The 23868-nt window shown below is 43.1% G+C and overlaps 1 protein-coding gene and 1 non-coding gene across 3 annotated transcripts in view; both read left to right on the plus strand.

The window, feature by feature from the left end:
• The first annotated feature begins 4623 nt into the window (after positions 1-4623).
• The window catches only part of Ctps1 (CTP synthase 1), a 42355-nt gene continuing 23110 nt past the window's right edge, over positions 4624-23868 (plus strand). For both annotated transcript variants that reach the window (XM_050161201.1, XM_050161200.1), the window contains exons 1-10: positions 4624-4789; positions 7775-7953; positions 9296-9466; positions 11427-11527; positions 12448-12564; positions 15882-15965; positions 16559-16639; positions 19129-19280; positions 20818-20950; positions 22799-22887. In XM_050161201.1, coding sequence (XP_050017158.1) covers positions 7788-7953; positions 9296-9466; positions 11427-11527; positions 12448-12564; positions 15882-15965; positions 16559-16639; positions 19129-19280; positions 20818-20950; positions 22799-22887 — 1094 coding nt within the window. In that variant the 5' untranslated portion in view covers positions 4624-4789; positions 7775-7787. The remainder of the gene's footprint in view (positions 4790-7774; positions 7954-9295; positions 9467-11426; positions 11528-12447; positions 12565-15881; positions 15966-16558; positions 16640-19128; positions 19281-20817; positions 20951-22798; positions 22888-23868) is intronic.
• Positions 13589-13716, plus strand: LOC126513200 (small Cajal body-specific RNA 4). Its single transcript, XR_007595258.1, has one exon. It is a non-coding gene; the product is annotated as a small Cajal body-specific RNA 4 (non-coding RNA).

A 23868-nucleotide genomic window follows, 5' to 3' on the forward strand; every position in this document is an offset into this window, starting at 1 on the left:
TTATTAAAAAATTTTGTTTGGGTTGCTGATTTGATTTTAATTTTTTAAGAATCATTAAACGAATTGGCTTGGGATTAGGACAGATTTACAGCAATTTCTGAAGCAGCTATAAACATAGTCCTGACATTTCAAGTTACACACTTATTTAGTCTTCTCACTAGTGATGATTGTAAAATAAAATCTATCAACTCAGGAAAACTTGAAGATACCCTATGTACCCTATGTCCTGCAGTATCAAGTATTCAACCATGATGTGGTGCGTGTGTGTGCTCATGTGCATGGGCGTATGAGGTGGCTGAGAGGACAAAGGTTGATGCTAGACTGTCTTCTTCAAATGTTTCTCCAGCTTAATATTTGAGACAAGGTCTCTCACTGAACCTGGAGCTTACCTTTTTGGCTAGACTTGCTGACCTGGCCAATAAGCCCTAAGATCTACCTGTCTCTGCCTCCTATCACTAAGATTACAAGCGTGTGCTGCCATGTTCATCTTTTCATGTGAGTGCTGGGGGTTCAAACTCAGGTTGGTCCTCATGCTTGTGCAGGAAGTACTTTGCTCACGGAACCATCTTCCCAGTGACTTCATTCTTCATGTAAAAATAAGCAAGCTGTCCATTTCAGTAGTATGCAAATTGTTTTCATGTTTCAAATACATATTTTGATATGTTGTACATATAATTACCTTAAGTTTCTTCATGACGTATTATCATTAAATGTTTATTTTATACACCTATGTACCCAGAGTTCCTTCTTGGATGAAAAGAGGTTGTGAGTGGAAAATGCTTCCTGCTCTAGGCTAACACTCATGAAGGAGTAAGGGGAACCAGCAGGGCAAGGAAGAAGCTAGGAATATGTATGTTTCATTTAGGGACTGCCAAGTTTTGGTCTTCATACTAATTCTGTACTTGTGTAAAGAAAGTTTTATTGAAACACAGTTTTCTTGGGACAAGCCACACTTACTTCATTATGTGTAGTGGAATAGTTCTGTACACTATGTGAAGATGTGTCATTATGATTGGTATTAATTAAAAGCTAAATGGCCAATAGTTGGGCAGGAGGTTTATCAGGGACTTCTGGACAGAGAGAGCACTGGGAAGAAGAAAAGAAGTGTCACCAGTCAGACTCAGAGAAAGGAAGATGCACAAAATGGAGATAATGACTGTATGGAAGAATGTAGATTTAAAAATGTGGGTTAATTTAAGTTATAAGAGCTAATAGGCTTTTTCCATGGTAAGTGGTATACTTGTTGACTCTGCTCTCCAACAACAGTCTAGGCATGTAGGTCAAAGATGGATGCCCCAATACTGCAGAGGAACCTTGGGGTTACTGTCCAGGCAGCCAGATGTCTCTGTCATTTCTACGGTTCTGGAAGTTGTTTGCTTTGCACTTCCTGTTTACTCAAGTAATAATTTATCCTTCTTGGGTCTCTGGTAGAGATTGAAGACTATGTAGTTATGTTTCCTTGTTACCAAATTCAGATAAGAAACTTATAAGAGAGATGTAAAGTTTATAAGGCTGAGAAACATAAAACCTTAAGTTGTTTATCTGAAAAGATATTTTTAGAATGGTAATACAAGTTATGACAAAAATGGTTTATGTCTACAACTTTGGACTAAGATAGGATAGATAATGGAATATTTTTTCTAAATTTGCCAAAATACAAATGGACTGGATATTGTAAATGTAATTCTTACCTGATATTTGTTTTTATTGTATATTGTCTTATTGTGTTAGAGTTAAAAACTTTTCTTTTTTAGACAAAAGGGGGAAATGTTGTGGAACATTCCTTTACACTGAATGAAGATATGTCATTGTGACTCGTCTAATAAAAAATTAACTGGTCAATAGCTAGGCAGGAATTATATCAGGTACTTCTGGACAGAGAGAGCTCTGGGAAGAAGAAAGGCAGAATCACCAGCTAGATGGAGAGGAAGCAGGATGGGAAGTACAGAGTAAAGGTAACCGAGCCATGTAAAAGAACGCAGATTAAAGATATGGGTTCATTTAAGTTATAAGAACTAGTTAGGAACAAGCCTAAGCCAAGGCTGAGCTTTCATAATTAATAAGTCTCCATGCCATTTTTTTTGTGAGCTGGCGACCCTAAGAAAAATCAGACTACAATTATGTATTATCTGTTTCTGTGCTATGTAGTCAGAGCGCAGTTGTTTGTGCCACACCAAGTCTTGCCCTCTACACAATCTACCTTGACCTCATTCTCTGCTGAGCTGTCAGCTAGGAAAGGCGGCACAGAGAGCCAGGCATAGCCAGAGGGCAAGGTGCCTAGCTGACTCAGGACTGCACTAGGAGGGGAATTACTCCTGACGTTCAGAACAAGTTCAGGCTGGGATTAGAAGCCCCAGAGTTGTCATTTTGAAGATGATTTTAGATGGAGACTTTTTGAGTGAGCCCTTTATCAGGTCAGCATTCAGGTCAAGAAGAGAATCTATGGAGATCCAGAAGGAGAGGCCTATAAAATGAGAAAAAAAATTTGAATGTGGTTTCCTAGAAGCCAAGGGAAGAACATTTTAGGGAGGGATGACCAGCTGGGCCATACAGCATTACAGAAAATGTCAGGTTAGGGGGCTGGTTTTTGGGACACACTATGGCTGAACACAGAAGCTTATAGGAAGACTGGGTCTAAGGTTAGGGAAACAAGCTGTCTGGGTATGTGTGCACACCCCTCACTGCACACACGTGCATCCACACCATGCACACATTGTCTTCCTTTGGGGCCTGAGAACAGATGAGATTAGAATCTGCATTCAGGGACTGAGAAAAGGTTTGGGAACATGAACTTGATTTTTTTGACAAAAACATTTTTGGTAGAATTACAGACCATGAACTGGGCTGGAAAGATGGGTCAGGCCTCAAAGGCTATGGCTCACAACCAAAGAATGTCAAGAGTTCAATTCACAAAGCATGAACAATGGCTGATTAGAACTCGTACAAGGAAAGGGGCAAAAAAAAAAATTCAGAGATCTGCAGTGCCAACATTTTCCACAAATTTTGCTGAGAAGTGATAAAAATGGGGGAGGGGTTAACCAAAGATGTGTGTAGACCCCCAAACCGGGGCTCTGGATTAACATGGGAGAAATTCTAACATTTTTGCACAGGGGCAATGGAAAGAGAAAACTCGTAATCCAGGAGGGATACATTCCAGACACTGGTGAGTTGACAAGTTTAGCTGGCACCTGAAGCTCTGGGGAGAGGCTGACCTCTCTCTCCAGTGCGGCCGCCTGTCCTCAGGAGGAAAGACAATGCTTGCCTACAAACCCGGAAAGCAGGTTGATAGTTCTAGTGGTTTCCATTTTCTTGGTGACCATCAGCTGGGAGACATTACGGGAAGGAGGCTGGAGAGGAGTGAAGGGGTTCCCCAGAAGGGTGGCTGGGTGAGGGATTCCTTTTTGTGCCGTTGGTAGAGGCTTCCTGGTGTTGAGCAGTTTGGGTGCGCTGGCAGGTTCAGAGAACAATGTTGGTTTGGATTTGGAAGAATCCAGAAATCCCCGAGAGCAGTCCCTAGAGAGGTCTCCTAACTGGTTTCTTGGAATTCCACCCGTTTGAGTCATTTTCCTGTAATGCTAGTGTGGGCACGGCAGACATACTTTTTCTTTAACTCTTTCAGTGAAGACAGAAAAAAGTGGTAAATTGCTTCTAAGGAAGGAAACAGGCCCAGCATAGTTCAGGGCATCCTTGTGTAGTGTTTGCGGTGGAAGGTATTAAAAACTCACATGGGTTTATGTACTTTGCAAAAGACAAAACCCCCACCTTAGAACAGTGGTTCTCAATCTATGGGTCGCGACCTCATGAGGTGTCGCCTAAGGCCGTCCATCAGAAAACAGATATTTACATTGCGGTTCCTAACAGTGGCAAATCTGCAGTTATGGAGTAGAAATGAAAATATTATGGCTGGAGGTCACCACAACATGAGGTATTAAAGGGTCGCAGCATTAAGGAAGATTGAGAAACACGGCTTTATAAGTTTCTATGGCTTTCCACCCACCCTCAGGGGAATGAAACCTTTCGTCTGTAACGCTGTGGCTGGGGCTGCCCTTCCAACCTCTCCAGCCTGCTCTGGCTCTGCTAGGCTCTTCCCGGCCTCGCCTGGAGTCTGCACACAAGCCTTTGCTTCTGCCTCATTTTCTAGTCCTATTTCCCTTCTCTGTTTCAGCTCCCTATACCACACACATGTTCACATCCCCTGGTCCCAAGCATTTCGGGAGGAGGCATTTGTAAAAATCCCGATTAACGGCTAGGAGCGGGCCCATCTTGCCTCCCTGCACTAGTCCTGGTGTGGGGTTCCTGGCTAGGGGAGGACACGCCACCGAGTGCGCGCAGCTCAGGGAACAAAGGCGCAGGGCACTCGGCTCGCGACGGGAGGAGGCGGCCACGCGGGGCGAGACCACGAGACAGCCTGGCCCGCAGCACTGGGGGAGGCGGACGGCGAGAGAGTCCACCGGCTATGGCGGGACAAGGCGAAGGCCCTCAGGGTCCTGCTTCGACGTTAGCCACACACAGGCTAGTATAAACCCGGCCGACCCGAGGTTCTCCGCTGAGGCCACATAACAAGACACAAGGGGGTGGGGGTTCGGCGGAGGGAGCCGCCCCGCGCCTGCGCACCATAGCCCCACCCACCGGGCCGCCCCTCCCCGCCCTCTGCGTGCGCACCGCCTCAGGTCCGCCTCTCCGAAAGACGGCTGGCGTGTGCGGCCCGGCCGAGCACTGGTTCCCCGATCCTCACCGTGCGCGCGTCCGCCTGCTTGTGGTTGACGTGAGACTCTGAAGCCGGCCTCAGGTAGGCTGACTTCGGGGATCCCGGAGGAACGGCTCCCGGGTGCAGGAGTCCGTGGCGCCGACCGAGCCCCGGCGCGGGCGGCCACGCCACTGGGGTGATAAACGCCTGTCCTCACCAATCAGGGGAGAGACATCCCGGCTCCTGCCCAATGGGCTGCGTCTCTAACGGGAGCGGGGCGGGCAGTCTCGGAACGCGAGGTACCGGCTCCCGCGCTTGCGGGCCGCGTGGCCCAGCTGAGGGAGAGGGGTCGAGCGGGGAGACCCGGGCAGCCGGGATCGGTGTGGTGGAAAGCGCCGAAGGCCGCCGCCGAGGGGCCTCCCCGGGCCTCAGCCTGCCACCGGTGGGGCCGGCCCGGCGGCCTGGCGAAGCCTTCCGGCCCTAGCCCGCGGGAGGAGGGGGCTTGTAGGCTTGCTGGGCCTCACGGGCCTGGCCGCCCAGCTGCTGTCGCTCTTTCCAGTCCGGGGCAAAGATGCTAGCGTTTGGAGCTGGTCTACGTCAGCGTGGCTCACTTACGGCCACGCTCGTCCTTTTGACTCCTCAGCAGCTCGGTGACGCGGCTGCTGCTGCGGGGGTTCTCGTCCCACTTTTTTATGGCGACGCAAACACAGACAGCGGGCGCCCGGGGGGGGGGGCTAGATTGAGATCTCAGCACCAGCGGGTTCTGACGGGTTCTGAGCTTATCTCCCTCCCCCCCTCCCTCCCTCCCTTCCTTTTTTCCTTTTTTTTTTTTTCATCTCTTGATCTATATTGCTTTTGTACTTGAAAACCTTTAGTGTCTTGTCATCTTCAGGAAAAAAATTCAGCGTGGACGTTCAGCTTTGCCCATCCATGGGCTGGCCCTTTGCCCAACCCATCCCTTTGCCCTCATCCTCTTTCCTTGGTGCATTCCCGGGGCTCACCTGCTTGTTCACGCGTTGCTGTTGTTTAGCTTGGTTCGGTCAGATAGCCTTTAAGGCCCATTGCAAGGCAGGCCTTCAAAACAAGAGCGCCTGGATCCTCCTGACTCCAGGTCATCCCTCCCTGTCCTCTGAAGAGCCCCAGGAGGCTACCTTGCTCCTGTCACTGAAAGATGGGCTTTCTTATTTCCCTTTAAGAGCCTCGGTGTGTTCTCTGTGCTTCCTTCCATCAAACCCTGCTACTCGTTTAATTTTAAGTGTTTTAACCAGCCTGCTAGAAAATTGAAGTATGGATCCTCATTTTTTTGAGGTGCCCCTAGCATGTGAGTAGCTCTCCCATAGTAGGTAGTTTGTAGTCTAATAGACTTCGTGAGATATGCCAGGTTAGCACATACCTAAAATATCCCCAAGTTTGGTTTGCATGTGTTGATAAGGAACCATTCAGTTATGAGGTGACAGCAAATCTCCCAAATAACAAACATTTAGTGTGAGGAAGAAACTGTGCCATATTTTGGGGTTCACAATCTGCATTAACATACTGAAAACTCCTGAAGATCATGGGTTAAAGATTAGTCAGAATTTCTTTTGATTTTTTTTTCCCCCATAAAGTAAGTCTCTTTTCCCTCTTTTGAGATAGGGTCTCCTTATGTTTGTAGAGTGTCTTCAAACTTGGGACAACCCTCCTTCCCAAGAGCACCCTTTTTTTCCCCTCAAGATAGGGTTTCTGTAGCTTTGGTGCCTGTCCTGGAACTCTTATAGATCAGGCTGGCCTCACAGAGATCCGCCTGCCTCTGCCTCCCTAGTGCTGGATTAAAGGCGTGCGCCATCACCACCCAGCTATGTGACCAGTCTTGAGACCCAAGAAACTAATGGAAAATCCAGGTCCACAGAGAGCAGACTGCAGGGATGGAAAGGGCTCCTTAATGACCCCAGAGGTGACGTGGAGCTCAGATGCTTACTTTTGGCTCATTCCTTACATTTTCCCAAATGAGATCTTTGGAGACCTGCTCTTCACCACTGTCGATAGATACATCCCCAGAAAGCAACTGGGCGGAAGGGGTCCAGCTCTTAAATTATGGCTCCTGGTGCTGGGACTAAAGGCGTGTGCCATCACCGCCCGGCTGAGTGATCCTTTACAGGCCTTTCTGGAAACCCGATTGCATTTTGCAGAAACATACTTTTGAAACATTGCAGCAGAGAATAGAAAAAGCAGGCTAACATTCCTTGCTGTTTGAGGGGAAAGATATTTCAATCATTATGATTTCCTTGCCAAGTATGTTCCTGGGAGGAGTGGGGCTGGGAAATGCTTCCAGCAAAACTTCCCTGTCCTTGTTCCTTAGCTTTAATTTGGCCTCACACAGAGCGTTTCTAGAGGGGGAAAAAGTGTCTTTTTGCTAAAGTAAGTGTTTTCCTGCTACGGGGTGACTGCATTTTCTCTTTTTGGTTAAATTTAGGTTTGCTGACCCAGTGGTCTCCCAAGCTGGGGACTGGTGATGAATCTTTTGATGTGTCACTGTCTCCTTGCTTGTTGATGCTGTTTTCCCTGGTCTCTTGATTCTGCTGATCTTGTATCTACAGTACTTGTCTCGAGTGTTTCTTTTACTACGTTATTACTATCTGGGTTTAATGTGATCTCTATTTGCCTCCTCCTCTGTTCAGTATGGGCTTTGGACTGGATTATTTCATAAGTTCCATTTCCTTCAGCCTGTATCATCTCTTTAGGGCATACCTGGGAGAGATTGCTGTCAAGAAACATTTGTTAAACTACAGATGAGAACTACATGTAATTGAAAGAACTGGAGGTTTTGTATGACTTCTTTTAAACACTTAACAGTTCTTTCCTGTTGGTCAGTCTTCTAGAACTTAGCGGAGCTTTGTTCTTTGTGTGTTTAGCCAAACACATTTTTTTCAAGGAGAATTGGAATGCTCTTTCAAGATTGTGACTTTTTCTCTCACATAGGGGAAATTTTGAGACATTTGCCTGGTACTCAGTGTCTGGCAATGATACTGGCTAACTGGCTGTGAAGGTTTATTTGTAAGATGTATATATAAAAATCTGTGTGTACTTATATGTAAATTTCCCTTCTAGGTTAAAAGGGAAAATGAAGTACATTCTGGTTACTGGTGGTGTTATATCAGGAATTGGAAAAGGAGTCATTGCCAGTAGTGTGGGCACAATACTCAAGTCATGTGGCTTACATGTAACATCAATTAAAATTGACCCCTACATTAACATTGATGCAGGAACATTCTCTCCTTATGAACATGGTAAGCGAACTGCAATTTTCTCTTCTAAATAGTAGCTGTGTCTATGTAAGAACATGCTAGCTCTTGGGGATTAGGTGTACATCTTGCATAATTTCCATTTCCTGCCTTCTAGAATGATCCTTAGTGTAACAGAATGATGATTTTTCTCTCAAAATAAAAGGAAGCAGCTATCTTAATAGATAACTTCTTTTCTATAATAGATGTGAAATGTGGGTGGCAGGTGGGTGTGGTGGCAGCGAAATGAAAGTTTTTCATGTCATTTAAAAGAAGACAAAATATGCTGTTTGTGGCCCTGAGTGCTGGGATTAAAGGTGTGCGTTACCACTGCCTGGCTGGAGGAGCAGTTTTAAAACCTACCTTAAAAGCTGAGTCTGGTGGCATAGGACTGTAGTAGTAGTCCTAGTACTTAAGGAGGCCGAGACAGGATTGCAAGTCTGAGGCCAGCATGGACTAACTACATAGTGAGCTCAAGGCCAACCTGGGCTACTTGTTCAAGGCTAGTTAGGATTATATAGCAAGACCCTGTGAAAACAGTGAAACTCATTAAGACCCTGTGCCTTCAAGTTTTAAAGTTCTTTACTTTTGCTTTTTAGTGTTGAAATAAGAATCTGGAGGATATATACTGCCGTTTTAACAAGTAGCATCAGAGGATCCATATACTAGAGGAATTTTATTGTTCTCTCAGTTCTAGAGGATTGAACCGAGGGCTTTGTGTGCTAGCATTGCCCATCCACCTTTGAAGGGATTTTAATAAAAACTTCTTGAGCAGAGGTTGGGTTCTCTGAAGGGTGATATAAGACGGTTTTCCTGTTTTTGAGCTTGTTCCCTGTGTAGATGGTGGGAATGAGTCATTCTAGGCAGCATTTCCATCATGAAGTTGCAAAGAATAAATGTGAAACAAAGGAATGGGGCAACTAGGACTATTAATAACTGCCCAGAGCTAACGTGTGCTCCAAAGCTGGCTTTAAAGTCAATACACCCTTCCTTTGTTTATGTCATAGAAATTTCTAATAGTCCTGCTTCTTTTCTTGAACGTTTGCTGCTTGGGTAGGTCTTTTGCTCAAGATCCTGCCTTACTGCAGCGTCTCTTTACCACAGTCTTCATGACTGGGCTTTCCCCCATTCCATGCTTCCCAGTAGTGAGTGAGTTCAGGTTGGAAGCACTCTTTTGGAGAGTAATTGGCAGTTGTCTTCAGACATTTAGTTTTCTAGAAATAATGTCCTTGTTTTGTAATCTGGTTGTGCAGACTTTGTTCCATCTGAATGTTTATATTTCAAGGTTGAAATTGCACATGGCAAATGTGTTTTTCATTTCCTTGAACATGTTCACTCTTCACTGAAGGAGAAGTTTTTGTGCTGGATGATGGTGGAGAAGTTGACCTTGACTTGGGAAATTATGAGCGGTTCCTGGATATCCGCCTCACCAAGGACAATAATCTGACCACGGGGAAGATATACCAGTATGTCATTAACAAAGAGCGCAAAGGAGATTACCTGGGGAAGACTGTCCAAGGTAAGACTGGATTTTTCTTTAAGAAAGAAACTATTAGCCAATTTAATTTCTTTTGAGTATAAAAATTTATTTTTATGTGATTTTAGTATTTTGTCAAGGTATTATTACCAAAATATCCTTTCGGTTGGATATTCAGAATTGTATGGCTGTTCCCTCAGAAAATCCTTGGAGAAAGCTGCTATTGGCTCTAGTAATGGCATAGGTGTTGTCAGTCATTATGGCGACATGGTTGGATTCCGGAGAGCTGCTGCTTTTACATGCTAAGCAGTGAAGGAAGCTTAACGGAGGCATTATGCTTGGTGGCTTGTGTAAGTGAGGGGAAATGAACTTCCATTGCTTATGTTGGGAAACACACATGTGACACAGGCTTTTCATGTGATGGAAGTCTGAGATGTGGGCTCCTGGGCCCTCTGGAGTTTTCACCAGCTCAGCTGACATCTGTTGGCTGTTCTGAGATTTTCTGTAAGTAGTCATTTAGGAAAAGTGCTCCCTGCTTTGAAACGGTGGCACTGGGACTCCATTGGTCTAGTGGGATGACAGTATGCGAGTTTGGGCCATTGCTTTCCTCTGAGTAGAAGAGCAGTTTGCTACACTGAGAACCAAGGTTCAGCCTGACTCTGGTCTGGGGCTGCCTTGGCCAGAGTCTGGTCCAATCATTTCATAATTTGGGGCTTAGCTCTGTTACATACTAGCCCTATAAACACAGGAAGGAAAATTCTGTACCCTTTTGAGATGTGGTTTCCTTTTGTGTAAAATGGAGGTGGTAAAGGCTTCTGCTTTTTGAGTTGATAAAGAGTTAAAAGACTGCATCAGGATGCTGCTGCTCCACCTTCCTGGTACATAGAGAGGGTCTGTTGTGAATTAAGGTCATGTTGGTTGTGCAGTTTGTTCTGGTGTACTTGTTCCTTTATTTGTCATCATGAAATGTGACTCACTAAGGGTCAGACCATTAGTGGTACACAGGTACACAGGCCCCAGACTACAGGAATCTGGGCAAGAACTAGAAGGGAAACTGCTGTGGTTGAGACATTACAGTCTGGGACAGCAGCGCTGTCACCCAGTGGATGTTATGTGAGGCTTTCACTGATTACTAAGGAGTTTAAATGTGGAGTAATGAATTCTGATTAGTGTTTGTAGATCACTTGGCTGCTCTGTGTGACGTAGGTAATGGATATCTATGCAAGAGCACTGTTTAACCCCAGATCATTCCAGTCACCTGGGAATTGCATTCTTGACTCCAACAACTGTGATTCTAAAAAGTGTCCCACAGTAGCTGGTTATTACTGAATCCTGGATGTTCTGCTATCTTCTAAGACATTCTCAGAAGTAGACGTAATTACTTCTACTTGAAGACTCCAAGCTTAAAGATAAAGAGATAATTGACTCACAGTACAGCTGGTGAGTCGTGAACTGAGATTTGACCTTAGGTGCCGTGCCTTTCACAGCTTTGCTGTGTTGTTATGTCTCTTGCAATGGATTGCCTACCCTTTGGTTAAACTGGAAACATGGCACAGGGTTCTGGTAGTATGTTTGCTCCTGGAAAAACGCTCAGGTGTGGTGCACCCACTGCTGCTTCAGCTGAGAGCGGTAGGGGTGGTCACAGGTTTTGTGTCCTGTGTAGTAGAAGAGTAGACTGCACAGGCCATGTGTTTGGATCTGCTTAGGGAGCCACTTTTGGCTTCATTCTTTTCACATAGCTTCCAGCAACAGTCTAGAAGTCTGGAAAGGAGGCCTAGAGAAGTGTAAACACAAAGATTTATTGAGTCATTTAAGGGCACTTCAAAAATATTATGATCCTATTGCTTGTTTAGGAAGAACTTTTCCTAAGTACACCCATACCCCATTGCTTGTATATCTAGACAAGAAAATATATCAGTTTGTCTTAACAGTCAATGTATTTGCCTTCATAAATGCTGATTGATAGGCAAGCATAAGTTACAGGTTTCTTTTCTTTTCTTAGTTGTCCCTCACATCACAGATGCAGTCCAGGAGTGGGTGATGAGACAGGCATTAATACCTGTAGATGAAGATGGCTTGGAACCTCAAGTGTGTGTTATTGAGGTTTGTATGATTCTTGCCTGTGTGAACTAGTTCAGTCATTCCTTTCCTTAGCCATCAATAGGACCATGCCCAGTGAAAACCCAGCCTTCCATTTCTGTGCATGCAGTGTGCAGCAACAGATAGAATGGTGCACAGGGGAGACAATATTTTTTCCTAACAGTGTTCTCTTTTAGTGTGTGTTGGACAGTCTAACACATACTCAGAGTGACAGGACACATTTTTGTCACTTCTGCTTGCTAGCTTCCTTTGCTTTGTTTCTATTCTACTGTCTGTTCATCCCAGCTCAGGAAGTCCCAGCAGTTTTGTTATAACTGGTGGTTTTTAGTAGAAAGGTTATACTTAACTAAGGAGACTCATCTAGGTTTCTTTCTTTCTTTCTTTCTTTCTTTCTTTCTTTCTTTCTTTCTCTCATTCATTCATTCATTCATTCATTCATTCTCTGTGGTTCTCAAGTGAATCAACAATGCCTAAGAATTATAGTCTAGTTTCTGGTTCCCTCCCTCCCTCCCTCCCTCCCTCCCTCCCTCCCTCTCTCCCTCCCTCTTCCTCCTCCTTTTTTTTTTTGAGACAGGGTTTCTCTGTATAGCCCCGGCTGTCCTTGGAACTTGCTCTGTAGATCAGGCTAGCCTCAAACTCAGAGATTGGTTTGTTTCTGCCCCCCAAGTGCTGGTATTAAAGGTGTGTGTCACCACTACCTGATTCCAGGTACCTTTCAAGCCCAGTCATTTTCTTAAAATGCTGTGACGATATCTTCAATATTTTTAGGGAAATCAGGAGTTCCTAATAGTATCAACTTTGAGCACAAAGCAGTATCTGAAGACTGACATTCTGTAAGGCTAGGAGTTTGTAGTTACACTGCAATCTGGGCACTGAAATGATAGAAATTCAATGTTAACCTCTGAGATGGTGTTTCTTTTCAGCTTGGTGGCACAGTGGGAGACATTGAAAGCATGCCTTTCATTGAGGCCTTCCGCCAGTTCCAGTTCAAGGTCAAGAAGGAGAACTTTTGTAATATCCACGTCAGTCTGGTTCCTCAGGTGAGGTATACAGTTTGGTTCTAAGCTTTCAACACTGGAGGTACAAGAAATAGGAAATAAAGAACTTCTGTGAGTTTATTACAATCACATGCTTTATTTATTTGATGTATGTAGCTGAGTCTTCTTGTTAGTCCGTGTTCTGAAAGATTAAATGGAAAAGGTTTGAAAAATGAATCAGGATTCATTGTAATAAAGGTGGTAGATTGAACATGTATGCTTGTCTTTGCTCTCTGTCAAAATCAGAATGAAGTACTTTTTTTAAGACAGAAATTCAGAAAAGAGCGTGGAGATGAGTTGGCAGTAATAAAAGTAAGGGATTTACAAAGCACACTGACACATAAAAACTGACTGAGCAGTCTTGGGTGTGCACCTGCAGCAGGGGTGCTGAGAAGCTATCCTTCCAGAGGCTCATGATAGGCAGTGTCAGGCTCTTCTGGGAGTAGGATGAGTATAGGGCTCACTGCAAAGACTGCTCATACCTGTTTGCTTTTGTGCCCAGTCAGGCATCTGCGTCTCTTTTTCTATAAGATAGCCCTGGGGAGAGTGTCTGACAAGCAGACACTATGTTGAGAGCAGTGATGCTGAACCATAAACATGCCATGTTGCCGAGATGCTTACTGTCTTGTACCTGCTGGTTCTCAGAGTCTTCAGAGCCAGGCTGGGCCCCTCCACATGGGAAGTCTGAGACTTCTATTATGTGCGACTAGCCTAGGAGAAGACACTGCTCCTAAGGCTCCCCAGTCACCAGCCTATCTTTTATAGGGAACTTCTAGTTTGCTTTTAGATAGGAGTCAGCAGCCAGTAACTGCATGTGTTCAGCAGGAACTGGATGCCACATGACAGGAACACAGATGAGAATTGAAGCTAAGAATTAGATAAAACAGAGATGACAGTAAGAAGGAGGGAAGCTGAAGAAAAACCCAGAAGTAGAACAGAGACAGAAAATAGGAGAGAGGAGGTAAGAAAGAGAGGATTGGTCCAGATCTGTTATATATAGCAGGGTATCCTGTAAAGAAATAAGGGAACTGGAGGACCAAGAAGGCCAAGTCTGATGAAGCAGGACTTGGCTGATACACTCCTCCTAGACAAATGGGTGAAGAAAGCAGCCCTCACTGGAGAAAACCACAAGGTTGACTGTACGACCCAACATTTTCCAGCACTATCTTTGCTATTCTTTTTTAATTATATATCAATTGAAGAGAGAAAAAAAAAGAAATGAAGAGGAAAATGTAGTTTGAATCACAGGTTGTATTTGGGGGCCAAGGGCTATTGATTGGCTCTTTTTTTTTTAGGTTTATTTACTTATTATGTAGAATGTGCTGTGTCTACATGTTTGCTTACATGCCAGAAGAGGTCATCGGATCTCATTACAGATGGTTATGAGCCATCATGTGGTTCCTGGGAATTGAACTCAAGACTTGGAAGAGCTGTCAGTGCTCTTAACCTTTGAGCCATTTCTCTAGCCCCTGATGGGCTATTTTTTTTTTTTTAAGAAGGCTTGTTTTATGGAAATAGATCTATATTCCTTGGTTGATGTGTCATCTGTGACTGCTTTTATACTGAAACAAAGTTGAATCTGTATGACAAACTATGGTCCACAAAGCTCAAAATAATAGCAGTAGTAATAGTAATGGGCTTTGAGATGGATAATATGCCATGATGTAGCTCAGAGAGGCTTGGACTCACTGTAGTCTAGACTGTTGGCCTTGAACAGCCTGCTAAGTGTTCAAGTAAAGGGCATGAGCCATGCCGTAAGACTAAACCCTAAAGTAGTTATTATCTGGCTCTTTACAGAGTTTACTGGCCTCTGATCTGAACAAGAAAACTTTTTAAGACCCAGTTTCTAGATTGGAAGAGCCCATTGTGTGCTTACTGTATTGATTCTAAAATGGCCAGACTAAAGTTCATAGTGATGAGTGTAGCTACAGATATTCCCCGCCTGCTGGGCCCCCTGGACCAGGTTTTCTCTGTCCGCCTGTTCCTGAAGCTGCTTATAAATTATAAACCTCTCTGTCTAGGTTGTGGCGGTGCACACCTTTTTCCCAGCACTCGGGAGGCAGGGGCAGGCGGATCTTTCTGAGTTTGAGACCAACCTGGTCTATAAGAGCTAGTTCCAGGACAGGCTCCAAAGCTACAGAGAAACCCTGTCTCGAATAAAACCAAAAAACAAAATAAAAACAAACAAACAAAACCTTTGAGGCTTAATATTTATTACATACTCTTTGGCGTATTAGCTCAGGCTTTTTATTAACTAATTCTTATATCTTAAATTAACTCATTTTTATTTTATATTTTATTACAAGGCTTGTGGTTTGTTTTTTAGGTGGCTACATGGCGTCTGCCTGCCTCTACCTTCTTTCTCCCTGCATTCAGTTTAGTTTTCTCGCCTAGCTATATTCTGCCTTGCCATAGGCCAAAGCAGCTTCTTTATTAATCAATAGTAATAGAACATATTCACAACATACAGATGGAATCCCTTATCAGTGAGAGTATAGAATAATGAAGTAGAAGACCTCAAAGGCCCTACGCAAACGGCATTAAACATTCTTGAGGCAATGTTTCTTCTCAACCTGCCTAATGGCTGTAGCCCTTTAATACAGTTCCTTAGGTTGACCTAAGGTGGTGGTGACCTCCAACTATAAAGTAATTTTCATTGTTACTTCATAACTGTGATTTTGTTGTTGTTACGATTTGTAGTAGAAATAGCTGTTTTCCAATGGTCTTAGGTGACTGTTGTGAAAAAGTCATATGATTCCACCAAGGGGTCACAGTCCACAGGTTGAGAACCATCATTCTAAGGGAAGGTTCTTTTCAACTGAGAACTCTAAACCTAGCAGATCTGTCTTAAGTGTGGGAAGAGAATAAAAATACTTTATTATAGACAAAGTATGGCGCATGGCCTACCTGAATACTTTATGTACACAAGAGTGTACACAGCTGAAATGGCGTCATGGGTCAGGAGGGAGAGAGCTCAGTAGAGCATGCCGTAGACAAGCTGAGCTGCAGCAGAAAAGCAGGACAGTAGTTTGGGAGTTGACATGGACTAGGGGCTGTCTTCAGTGTCGGCCAAGCTCTGGTTCAGTTCTGCCCCAAATACAGATATGGAAAAAAAACCATTATTTGTAGGATTTGGAGAGTGGCAGGGCAAGACCGTGCAATATTGTCTGTGAAGCCAAGCCCCATAGAACCATTTAACCCTAAAGTATATGCATGTGTAACTTCAATAAAAATCAAGGCTGACAGAGGTTCAGAGAAAAGTCCTGCTTGGAAAGCTGTCAGAGAAATGAACCACTTGTTTTTTTTATTTTGTAAAACAGCCAAGTTCAACAGGGGAACAGAAGACAAAACCTACCCAAAACAGTGTTCGGGAGCTTAGAGGACTTGGGCTTTCTCCAGATTTGGTAAGGTTTCCTTCAGTGCCTGCTTTTGGTGTTATTGACCACATCTAATTAAAATCTAGCTTCTCGCTGAGAGGCAGGTGGATCTCTGTGTGCTCAAGGTCAGCCTGGTCTACAGAGTGAGTTCCAGGACAGGCTCCAAAGCTACAGAGAAACCCTGTCTTGCGCCCCCCCCCCCCCAATCTTGGCCTCTGGTGTGATAGATGTTTGTCAGCAGATGTCTAATTGTGGAGAAAACAGGGCTTTGACTGGGATTGGAGTCTGATTTTCTTGCAGGCACATAGGAAGGCTTATACTTCTTCTTGTGTCTTGCTTCTCGCAGTCCTTCACTCCTCCTAAGAACATTGAGGAGGAGGAGAACCAGTTAGCTCTTGTAGTTCACTCTTTCCCCCTTGCTGTCTCTCATGCTCTGCTTGGGATGTAGGAGTTGTGGTTTTGAAAACTAGATAGTGGTGTGTTTGTGGATCATGTGCAGTGTGCTTGGAGCTGACATTTTGGTCCATCTCAGAACATTACCGCTATTTTAATTCCAGTTGCGGAAAGCCCTACTTAGACTCTTCCTTCTGCTCCAAGTTCCTTGTTTTCTTAATTACTAGGTGGTGTGCAGATGCTCAAATCCTCTTGACACATCCGTGAAAGAGAAAATATCTATGTTCTGCCATGTGGAACCTGAACAAGTAAGTACTTTTCACTTCCGGAAATGACTTTACTTCTTGGGGTAAAGGCTATCTGGGGCTGGAGTCATGTTCCTTGTGTGACTCTTAAGCCAGGGACTCCTCAGGTTCTGCTTCACGCTCAACCCATGGAACACAGGATGATTTTCATTTTTTCACAGTGATCCTTTATTGTGTACTTTATTTCAGGTACTTCTGTCTTCATAAGTGAAGAAGGGGGAGATTTCTTTTCTTTTTTTTTTTTTTGGTTTTTCGAGACAGGGTTTCTCTGTGGTTTTGTAGCCTGTCCTGGAACTAGCTCTTGTAGACCAGCAGAATTGATTCTCATAAGAATTCCTCTCTGGGCATGGCAGTGCACTGTTTGAATCCCAATATTAAGGAGGCTGAAACAGGTATCTCTGAGTTTGAGGCCAGCCTAGTCTACATGGCTAGTTCTAGGACAGCCAGGACTTCTTGTTTCAAAAGAACAAAAACAAAAAAAAAAAGCTGTGAAAACTCTTTACTGTTACTCACTGAGGAGTAGTCGACATTTATTTCAGATTTGAATTGCAGGTCTTCTGCCTATTTTAAACATTGGATTGTTTATATCAAGCTATAAGAAGTTAGTCTGAATGTAGTCTTTCGTCAGGTATGCAGTGTTTTTTCAGCCTGTGGCTTGCTTTTTATGCTCTTAGTGGAGCATAGAAACTTAGAAATGTTCGATGTTTTCTGAGTTGTGCTGCTTTCTCTGCTTAATGATGGTCATGAAAATTTTCCTCAATTTTCTCAAGTTTTATATCATACCAGACCCATTTTGAGTCAGCGTTTGTGTACAGTGTGAGGTAAGTAGTGACAGATTATCTTTTTGTGTATGAATAGTCAGGTATCCAGCCCTATTGCTAAAATCAGTTTTTGTATAGTATGTAAGATTTGCTTCATAAATCTTAGATTTATGTATAACTTCATTTTTGTTACTATAGTGAATGATATTTTAAAAAACTGTTTTCTTGATTAGGAATAGCCCACATGCGGGGCACCCTGGTGGTTTCTTTTGATTTATAGTCTAGCAACCTACTGAAATTCTGTTAAGTCTTGTTTTTTATGGACACATACAGTCAATCATGATGCATGCATGTAGTTCCAGTTGCTTTTATTTTTCAGATCACATTGTGTTTCTTGTTTGACATCTCCAGGATCTCTGACTAGTGACCAGAGCTATCTTCTCTCTATTTTTAAATTTTATTTTTGTTTGTTTTTGGTATGAATACTCCATCTACATGTATCCCTACATGCCAGAAGAGGGCATCAGAGCATCAGACCCAATTATAGATGGTTGTGAGCTACCATGTGGTTGCTGGGAATTGAACTCAGGACCTCTGGAAGAGCAGTCAGTGTTCTTAGCCACTGAACCAGCTCACCAGCCCTGAGCCATCTTCTCTTATTCTTTTAACAGAAAGCAGGAGTTTTGTTAGACTATGGGTATTTTATATTTTCAAAATTTACCTAGTATTCTTAATTTATCTCAATTTATTTTGAACAGGTTCTGAATTTTTATCGCCTTTATCCACAGAGATCTTACTTCTCTCCTTTTTAAGGTGTTCATGTGGCATGTTCCAGTGTTATTATTGGCACATACTCATTGTACAGAAGGATCAGTTTCTTTATGACATTTCCATTGTATATATCGTGAATTTTGAATTTACTTACTATTTATTTATTTTTGGTTTTTTGAGGCAGGGTTTTTCTGTGTAGCCCTGGTTGTCCTGGAACTTGCTTTGTAGACCAGGCTGGCTTTGAACTCAGAGATTTCTGCCTGCCTCTGCCTCCAGAGTGCTGGGATTAAAGGTGTATGCCACCATTGCCTGTCTTGACTTTGTGCCCCCCCCCACAACTTTTCTTATTTCCCACCTCCTTTCTACCTTTTACCTACTGTGTGAACCCCCTTCTACTTTCATGTCCTGTATTTGTTTTTAAAAATCTAGATTTCTTATGGGAGAGAAACCAAGGTCCACTTTAAAATGGGCCACTGCAGTAGATTTCAAATCTAACTGCACACTGGGATGAGCTGGGAGCCTGCTGCTTCCAGACAGTTGGACCTGAGTGATTGTGCAATATAGCATAGACTTAGAAATTCTTACAAACTCCCTCAGAGATTCTTCTGTATAGCTGAGTTTGAGAATCACCTATTCTATTAATATGTGGGCATATTTTTGTTGTTATTTTGAGATAACCTAAGGTGGTGTCTAACTTACGCTTCCTTGCCTTAGCCTCCTGTGTACGGGAATTACAGGTGTGCACCACCACATCTGGTTCTTTTTAAAGGATTTTTCCACCCATGTTCATAATAGTCTCCATTCACTTATTTTCTATTCTTTATCAGTTGCAAGTTTATCTTTCTAGAAAAATCACTTTTTTTTTGTTCCAAATTAAAGTTTTCCTTCGTTACAATCATGTAGTGTAACCCTAGTAAATTAGTTGTTTTTATTAACCCTCCCCCCTTTTTTTTAAAACAGGTGATCTGTGTTCATGATGTTTCATCCATCTACCGGGTACCCTTGTTGTTAGAAGAGCAAGGGGTCGTAGACTATTTTCTTCGGAGACTTGACCTTCCTGTTGAGAGACAGTCACGAAAGATGCTGATTAAATGGAAAGAGATGGCAGACAGGTTTGTCATAAGCAGTTGGGCATGCATATGTCAGTCTTTACTAGGGCTCCACCATGCTGTCATAATGTGCAGAAAAGGTGCTCATAGAAAGATGTTCAGAAGACTAACAAAGGATTTTATACCCAGAATGTGGTCACAACACAGAGGAGGATCTAGGTAGTCTAGGCCTGTACCGAGGACTTCAGGCAGTGAGTTCAGATCACTACATTGTGCTGTATTATCTCATTAGCTCAACAGCACCAACAGCAGCCTGGTGGCAGAGGGGTACATGTATTCCCAGAGCCTACAGGAATGCTGGCCTTGGCGGCAGCACTCTTAATACCTAAGCTGTGTTTGGGAACATGCCATACTCTCAGCTAGAAAATGCTGAGCAGGGATGAACTGCTGCCACCTTGTCCCTAAGCTCCGAGGTTGTCTCATTTCTGAGATACTAACTCATGGCCTAGAGCAGGGTGAGTCAAACTGTGACAGGGTAAGCACACAGATGGAGTGGAGTGCTCATTGTCTTGTTTGTGATAACTGCTTTCACTTGGACAGTTTCTTTTTTGTGTTTTGACCATTTATGTGGATATCTTTTGTAAGTCTATTTGCATGTAGCTATAAAAATAGCCTGTAGTTTCTTAATGACCTTTTTTCATAAAACTTGAAACATTGTTAGTCTTTTAATTATCTTAGGGTCTCTATTGCTGTGAAGAGACATGACCACAGCAACTCTTATAAAGGAATCATTTAATTGGGGCTGGCTTACAGTTCAGAGGTTTAGTTTATTGTCATCATGGTGGGAAGCATGGTGGCTTGCAGGACATGGGTACTAGAAAGTTATACATCTGGATCTGAAGGCAGCAGGAAGAGACTAAGACACTGAGCCTGATTTGAACATCTGAAACCTTAAAGCCTGCCCTCAGTGACACACTTCCTCTAACAAGACTTGCTACACCTACTCCAGCAATGCCCGCCCTATCTCCTAATAGTGCCACTCTCTATAAGTGTATGGGGACCATTTTCTTTCAAACCACCACATTTCATTATGTTTTAAAATGGAAATTTTTGATGATTATGGACAGGCATCCTTTGTGACTGTACCATAATTTATTTGACTTATGTTAACTCTCACGAATTGTTTGTTTAGTTTTTTTGCCCTTTGGGGTTGATTTTTTTATTTTTAATGACATTTATTTATTTTGGTTGTTTGTGTGCTTGAGCATTTGCATGCCACAGTGTATATGTGGAGATCAAAGGACAACTTGTAGGGGTCTGATTTTTCTTTCCACCGAGTTCTGGGATGGATCTCAGATCATTGGGCTTGTGTGGCAAGCCCACTGAATCATCTCATTTTACTCACTGAGTCATCTCATTTACTCCAGTCCTATTCTTTTTCTGAGACTGCCCTTTTGATATAAGGGTTCTTTGTGTTCTGTGCACAGTACTGAGGTGATACTCTATCGTCTTCCCGGGCATGTTTCCTCCTTGCAGAAGTAATTTCAGTCTCATAATGGTGTGAATGTTGCAGGTAACTGTCTTGACCCTTATTTGCCAGATATGATCGCTTGCTGGAGACCTGCTCTATTGCTCTTGTGGGCAAATACACCAAATTCTCAGACTCGTATGCCTCTGTCATTAAAGCTTTAGAGCATTCTGCATTGGCTATTAACCACAAGTTGGAGATCAAGGTAAGGAAGGGTGGGGTGGGTACAACTAAGGAGTAAATGAAAACAGCTTTGTGTGTGTGTGTGTTTTATACATTAAGAAATTTGTTGGGTGCAGGTATATGTGGGTACATGTGTATGTGCCATGGTACACATGTAGAGTTCAGAAAATAATTACTAGAAGTCATTTTTTTTCTTTCATAATGTGGGTCCTAGGGATTAAACTAGGTTGTCAAACTTGACAACAGATGCCTTTACCCACTGAGTCATCTTGAAGACTCAAGCCTTATGATCTTGTAGATACTCCATACCTACCAGCTTTATGGTTTTTGGACCTCTGCATTTATTTTTAGGGATAAGAAAGATTCATGTTGGTTTTGGGCTACAAGGAGACACCAGAGTATTTCTCAGAAATAACGAAGGGGCCTTAGTGCATGGATCTGAGTGTCAGTCTCTATGGAATGGGAGGGCTTGGTGGATATAGGTATAGTGCACAGCTGATGGTGCCACCAAAGACTTTGCCAGTAGCTGCTCTGCTCCCATCAAGTGTCATGATTAAAGGCACAGACTACAGAGCAGGTGGCCAGTCTTGGAGTACTGGATCTGCTGCCCAAGTGCTCTGAGCTTGGATGCCTTAATATTCTGCCTGGGTTTCCTTTAAAAGGGGATTGTGATAGTGGTTTCTCCTGTGGTTAAGAACAAAATGGTGCCGGGCGGTGGTGGCGCATGCCTTTAATCCCAGGACTCGGGAGGCAGAGGCAGAGGCAGGAGGATCTCTGTGAGTTCGAGACCAGCCTGGTCTACAAGAGCTAGTTCCAGGACAGGCTCCAAAGCCACAGAGAAACCCTGTCTCGAAAAACCAAAAAAAAAAAAAAAAAAAAAAAAAAAAAAGAACTAAATGGTTTACTTGGAACTGCTATATAGTAACTGCTGGATGTAGTCACTTCCTTTGGAAGGTGACTGGTCCATTTAGAGTTCTTGTTCCTATTGCACTGGCTGGAACTTTTCAGGAGATGGAGGAGAGAAGTGAGAGCTTGGAGCCTAGTGGTCCATGAATACAGGTTCCCACAGAGTGGTAACATAGACCTAGATGACCCCATTTTACCATCTGGACTTTTTTTTTTTTTTTTTTTTTGCTAGTTCTTTACAACACTGATTAATTTTATCTATTTGAAATTAGTTTGTGGCCACCTTGTGTTCAATGAATGGAGGCTGAGAGAAGAATAAAGAATTAAAAGCCCCAGTTTTTTAGGAACACTGAGGCTCTCAGACATAGAACACCTAGGAAAGAAGATCACTTGCCTTGGTAGATATATGAGAGAGAAAGGCCCTAAGGAGGTTGAGAGGGCTTGGGAAGGCAGAGGGAAAGAAGGGTGTCTGATATTCAGGAAACATTTTCTCAACTGATGCTCCCTCCTCTGTGATGACTCTAGCTTGTGTCAGCTTGTCATAAAACCAGCCAGTACAGGGTACTATTCCTAAAATGGTTATATCTTATTTTTTATAAGTCATACTTTGATTCAGGTGGGAGAAAAATGGAAAAACCAGCTAGCAAATAAACCAGAAACTTATGTGGGATGATGGCCTGTGGAGAGTGTCATTTGAACAAAGGACAGAGCCTTTTCCAGTGACTTACTTGCAAGATCTAAATACTCCAAGTGGGGTGGGTAGAATTGGACTTGACGGTTAAATAATCTTAAGGGGGACCCTTAATTAAAATAATATTTTTTATTAAATACTAAATTATTGAATTTAATTATGTTCCCTTTAAACTGAAATTAAGGGAGATGGAACATTGATAATGTTACTTGAAAGTTGAGAGGTATGGTTGGATTCATAAGCTTCTGTTTTTCTCTCTGCCTGGTGCCCCAGTACATTGATTCCACAGATCTGGAGCCCAGCACCCTGCAGGAGGACCCTGTGCGTTACCATGAGGCATGGCAGAAGCTCTGCAGTGCTCAGTAAGTAGCCTTCTCTGCCAGTCCACATAGACCTGTGCTTCCAGTGCTGAGGGAGGTCTTTTGCCCGTTAAAATGTCTTTTAATGATTAGACAGCCTAGTAAATGGAATAATTTGTTAAAAAAATGCGACGTTATAGTTGGATCTAAAGAAATAAACTCTGATTTTACTGATACTTCATGGGGCTTAAATATTGTTTTCATCTGACAGCCTAGTAAATGGAATAATTTGTTAAAAAAATGCGACGTTATAGTTGGATCTAAAGAAATAAACTCTGATTTTACTGATACTTCATGGGGCTTAAATATTGTTTTCATCTGACAGCCTAGTAAATGGAATAATTTGTTAAAAAAATGCGACGTTATAGTTGGATCTAAAGAAATAAACTCTGATTTTACTGATACTTCATGGGGCTTAAATATTGTTTTCATCTGGATCATTTGATGAGTAGCCATCAGTTGAGTCTCATAAATTGTTTTTGATAGCTGCTGCTATTACTAATGTAGGGCAAGTGCTCTGTCACTAAACCACATCCCCAGGTCCTCTTAAGAGAAGGTTTCTCTGCTTAGCCCTGTTCGCCCTAGAACTTTAGTCTGGCCTTAAACTCAGAGATCTGTCTGCCTCCGCCTCCCAATCATTGGTATTAAAGTTGTGTTCCACTATGCCCAGTTAGATTTTTCTTAAAATATAAAAACTAGAAGGAAGTTTGAATGCACTAGAGCAGTCAGTGTTATGAGGCTTGGTCAGTGTGGTGCACTGCTGAGGCCCCTCATGGGAACTGAGAGGAGCACTGGAATCCAGAGGAAACGTGCGATGACTGCACTTTGAACATACCTCTAGTCTGGTACTTAGGAGGCTGAGGCAAGGGGAATTTGTGAGTTTGGAGCCAGTCTGGGCTATACCGAAAGACCTATCTCAGAAAAGAAATATGAATGATGAATTAGGGTCAAGGACAGTAGCAGCAGCATCCTGATAGCCCATGT

This window comes from Alexandromys fortis, unplaced genomic scaffold, assembly GCF_014885135.2.
Source record: "Alexandromys fortis isolate MF-2015 unplaced genomic scaffold, M_Fortis_MF-2015_v1.1 scaffold_122, whole genome shotgun sequence".
Lineage (NCBI taxonomy): Eukaryota > Metazoa > Chordata > Mammalia > Rodentia > Cricetidae > Alexandromys > Alexandromys fortis.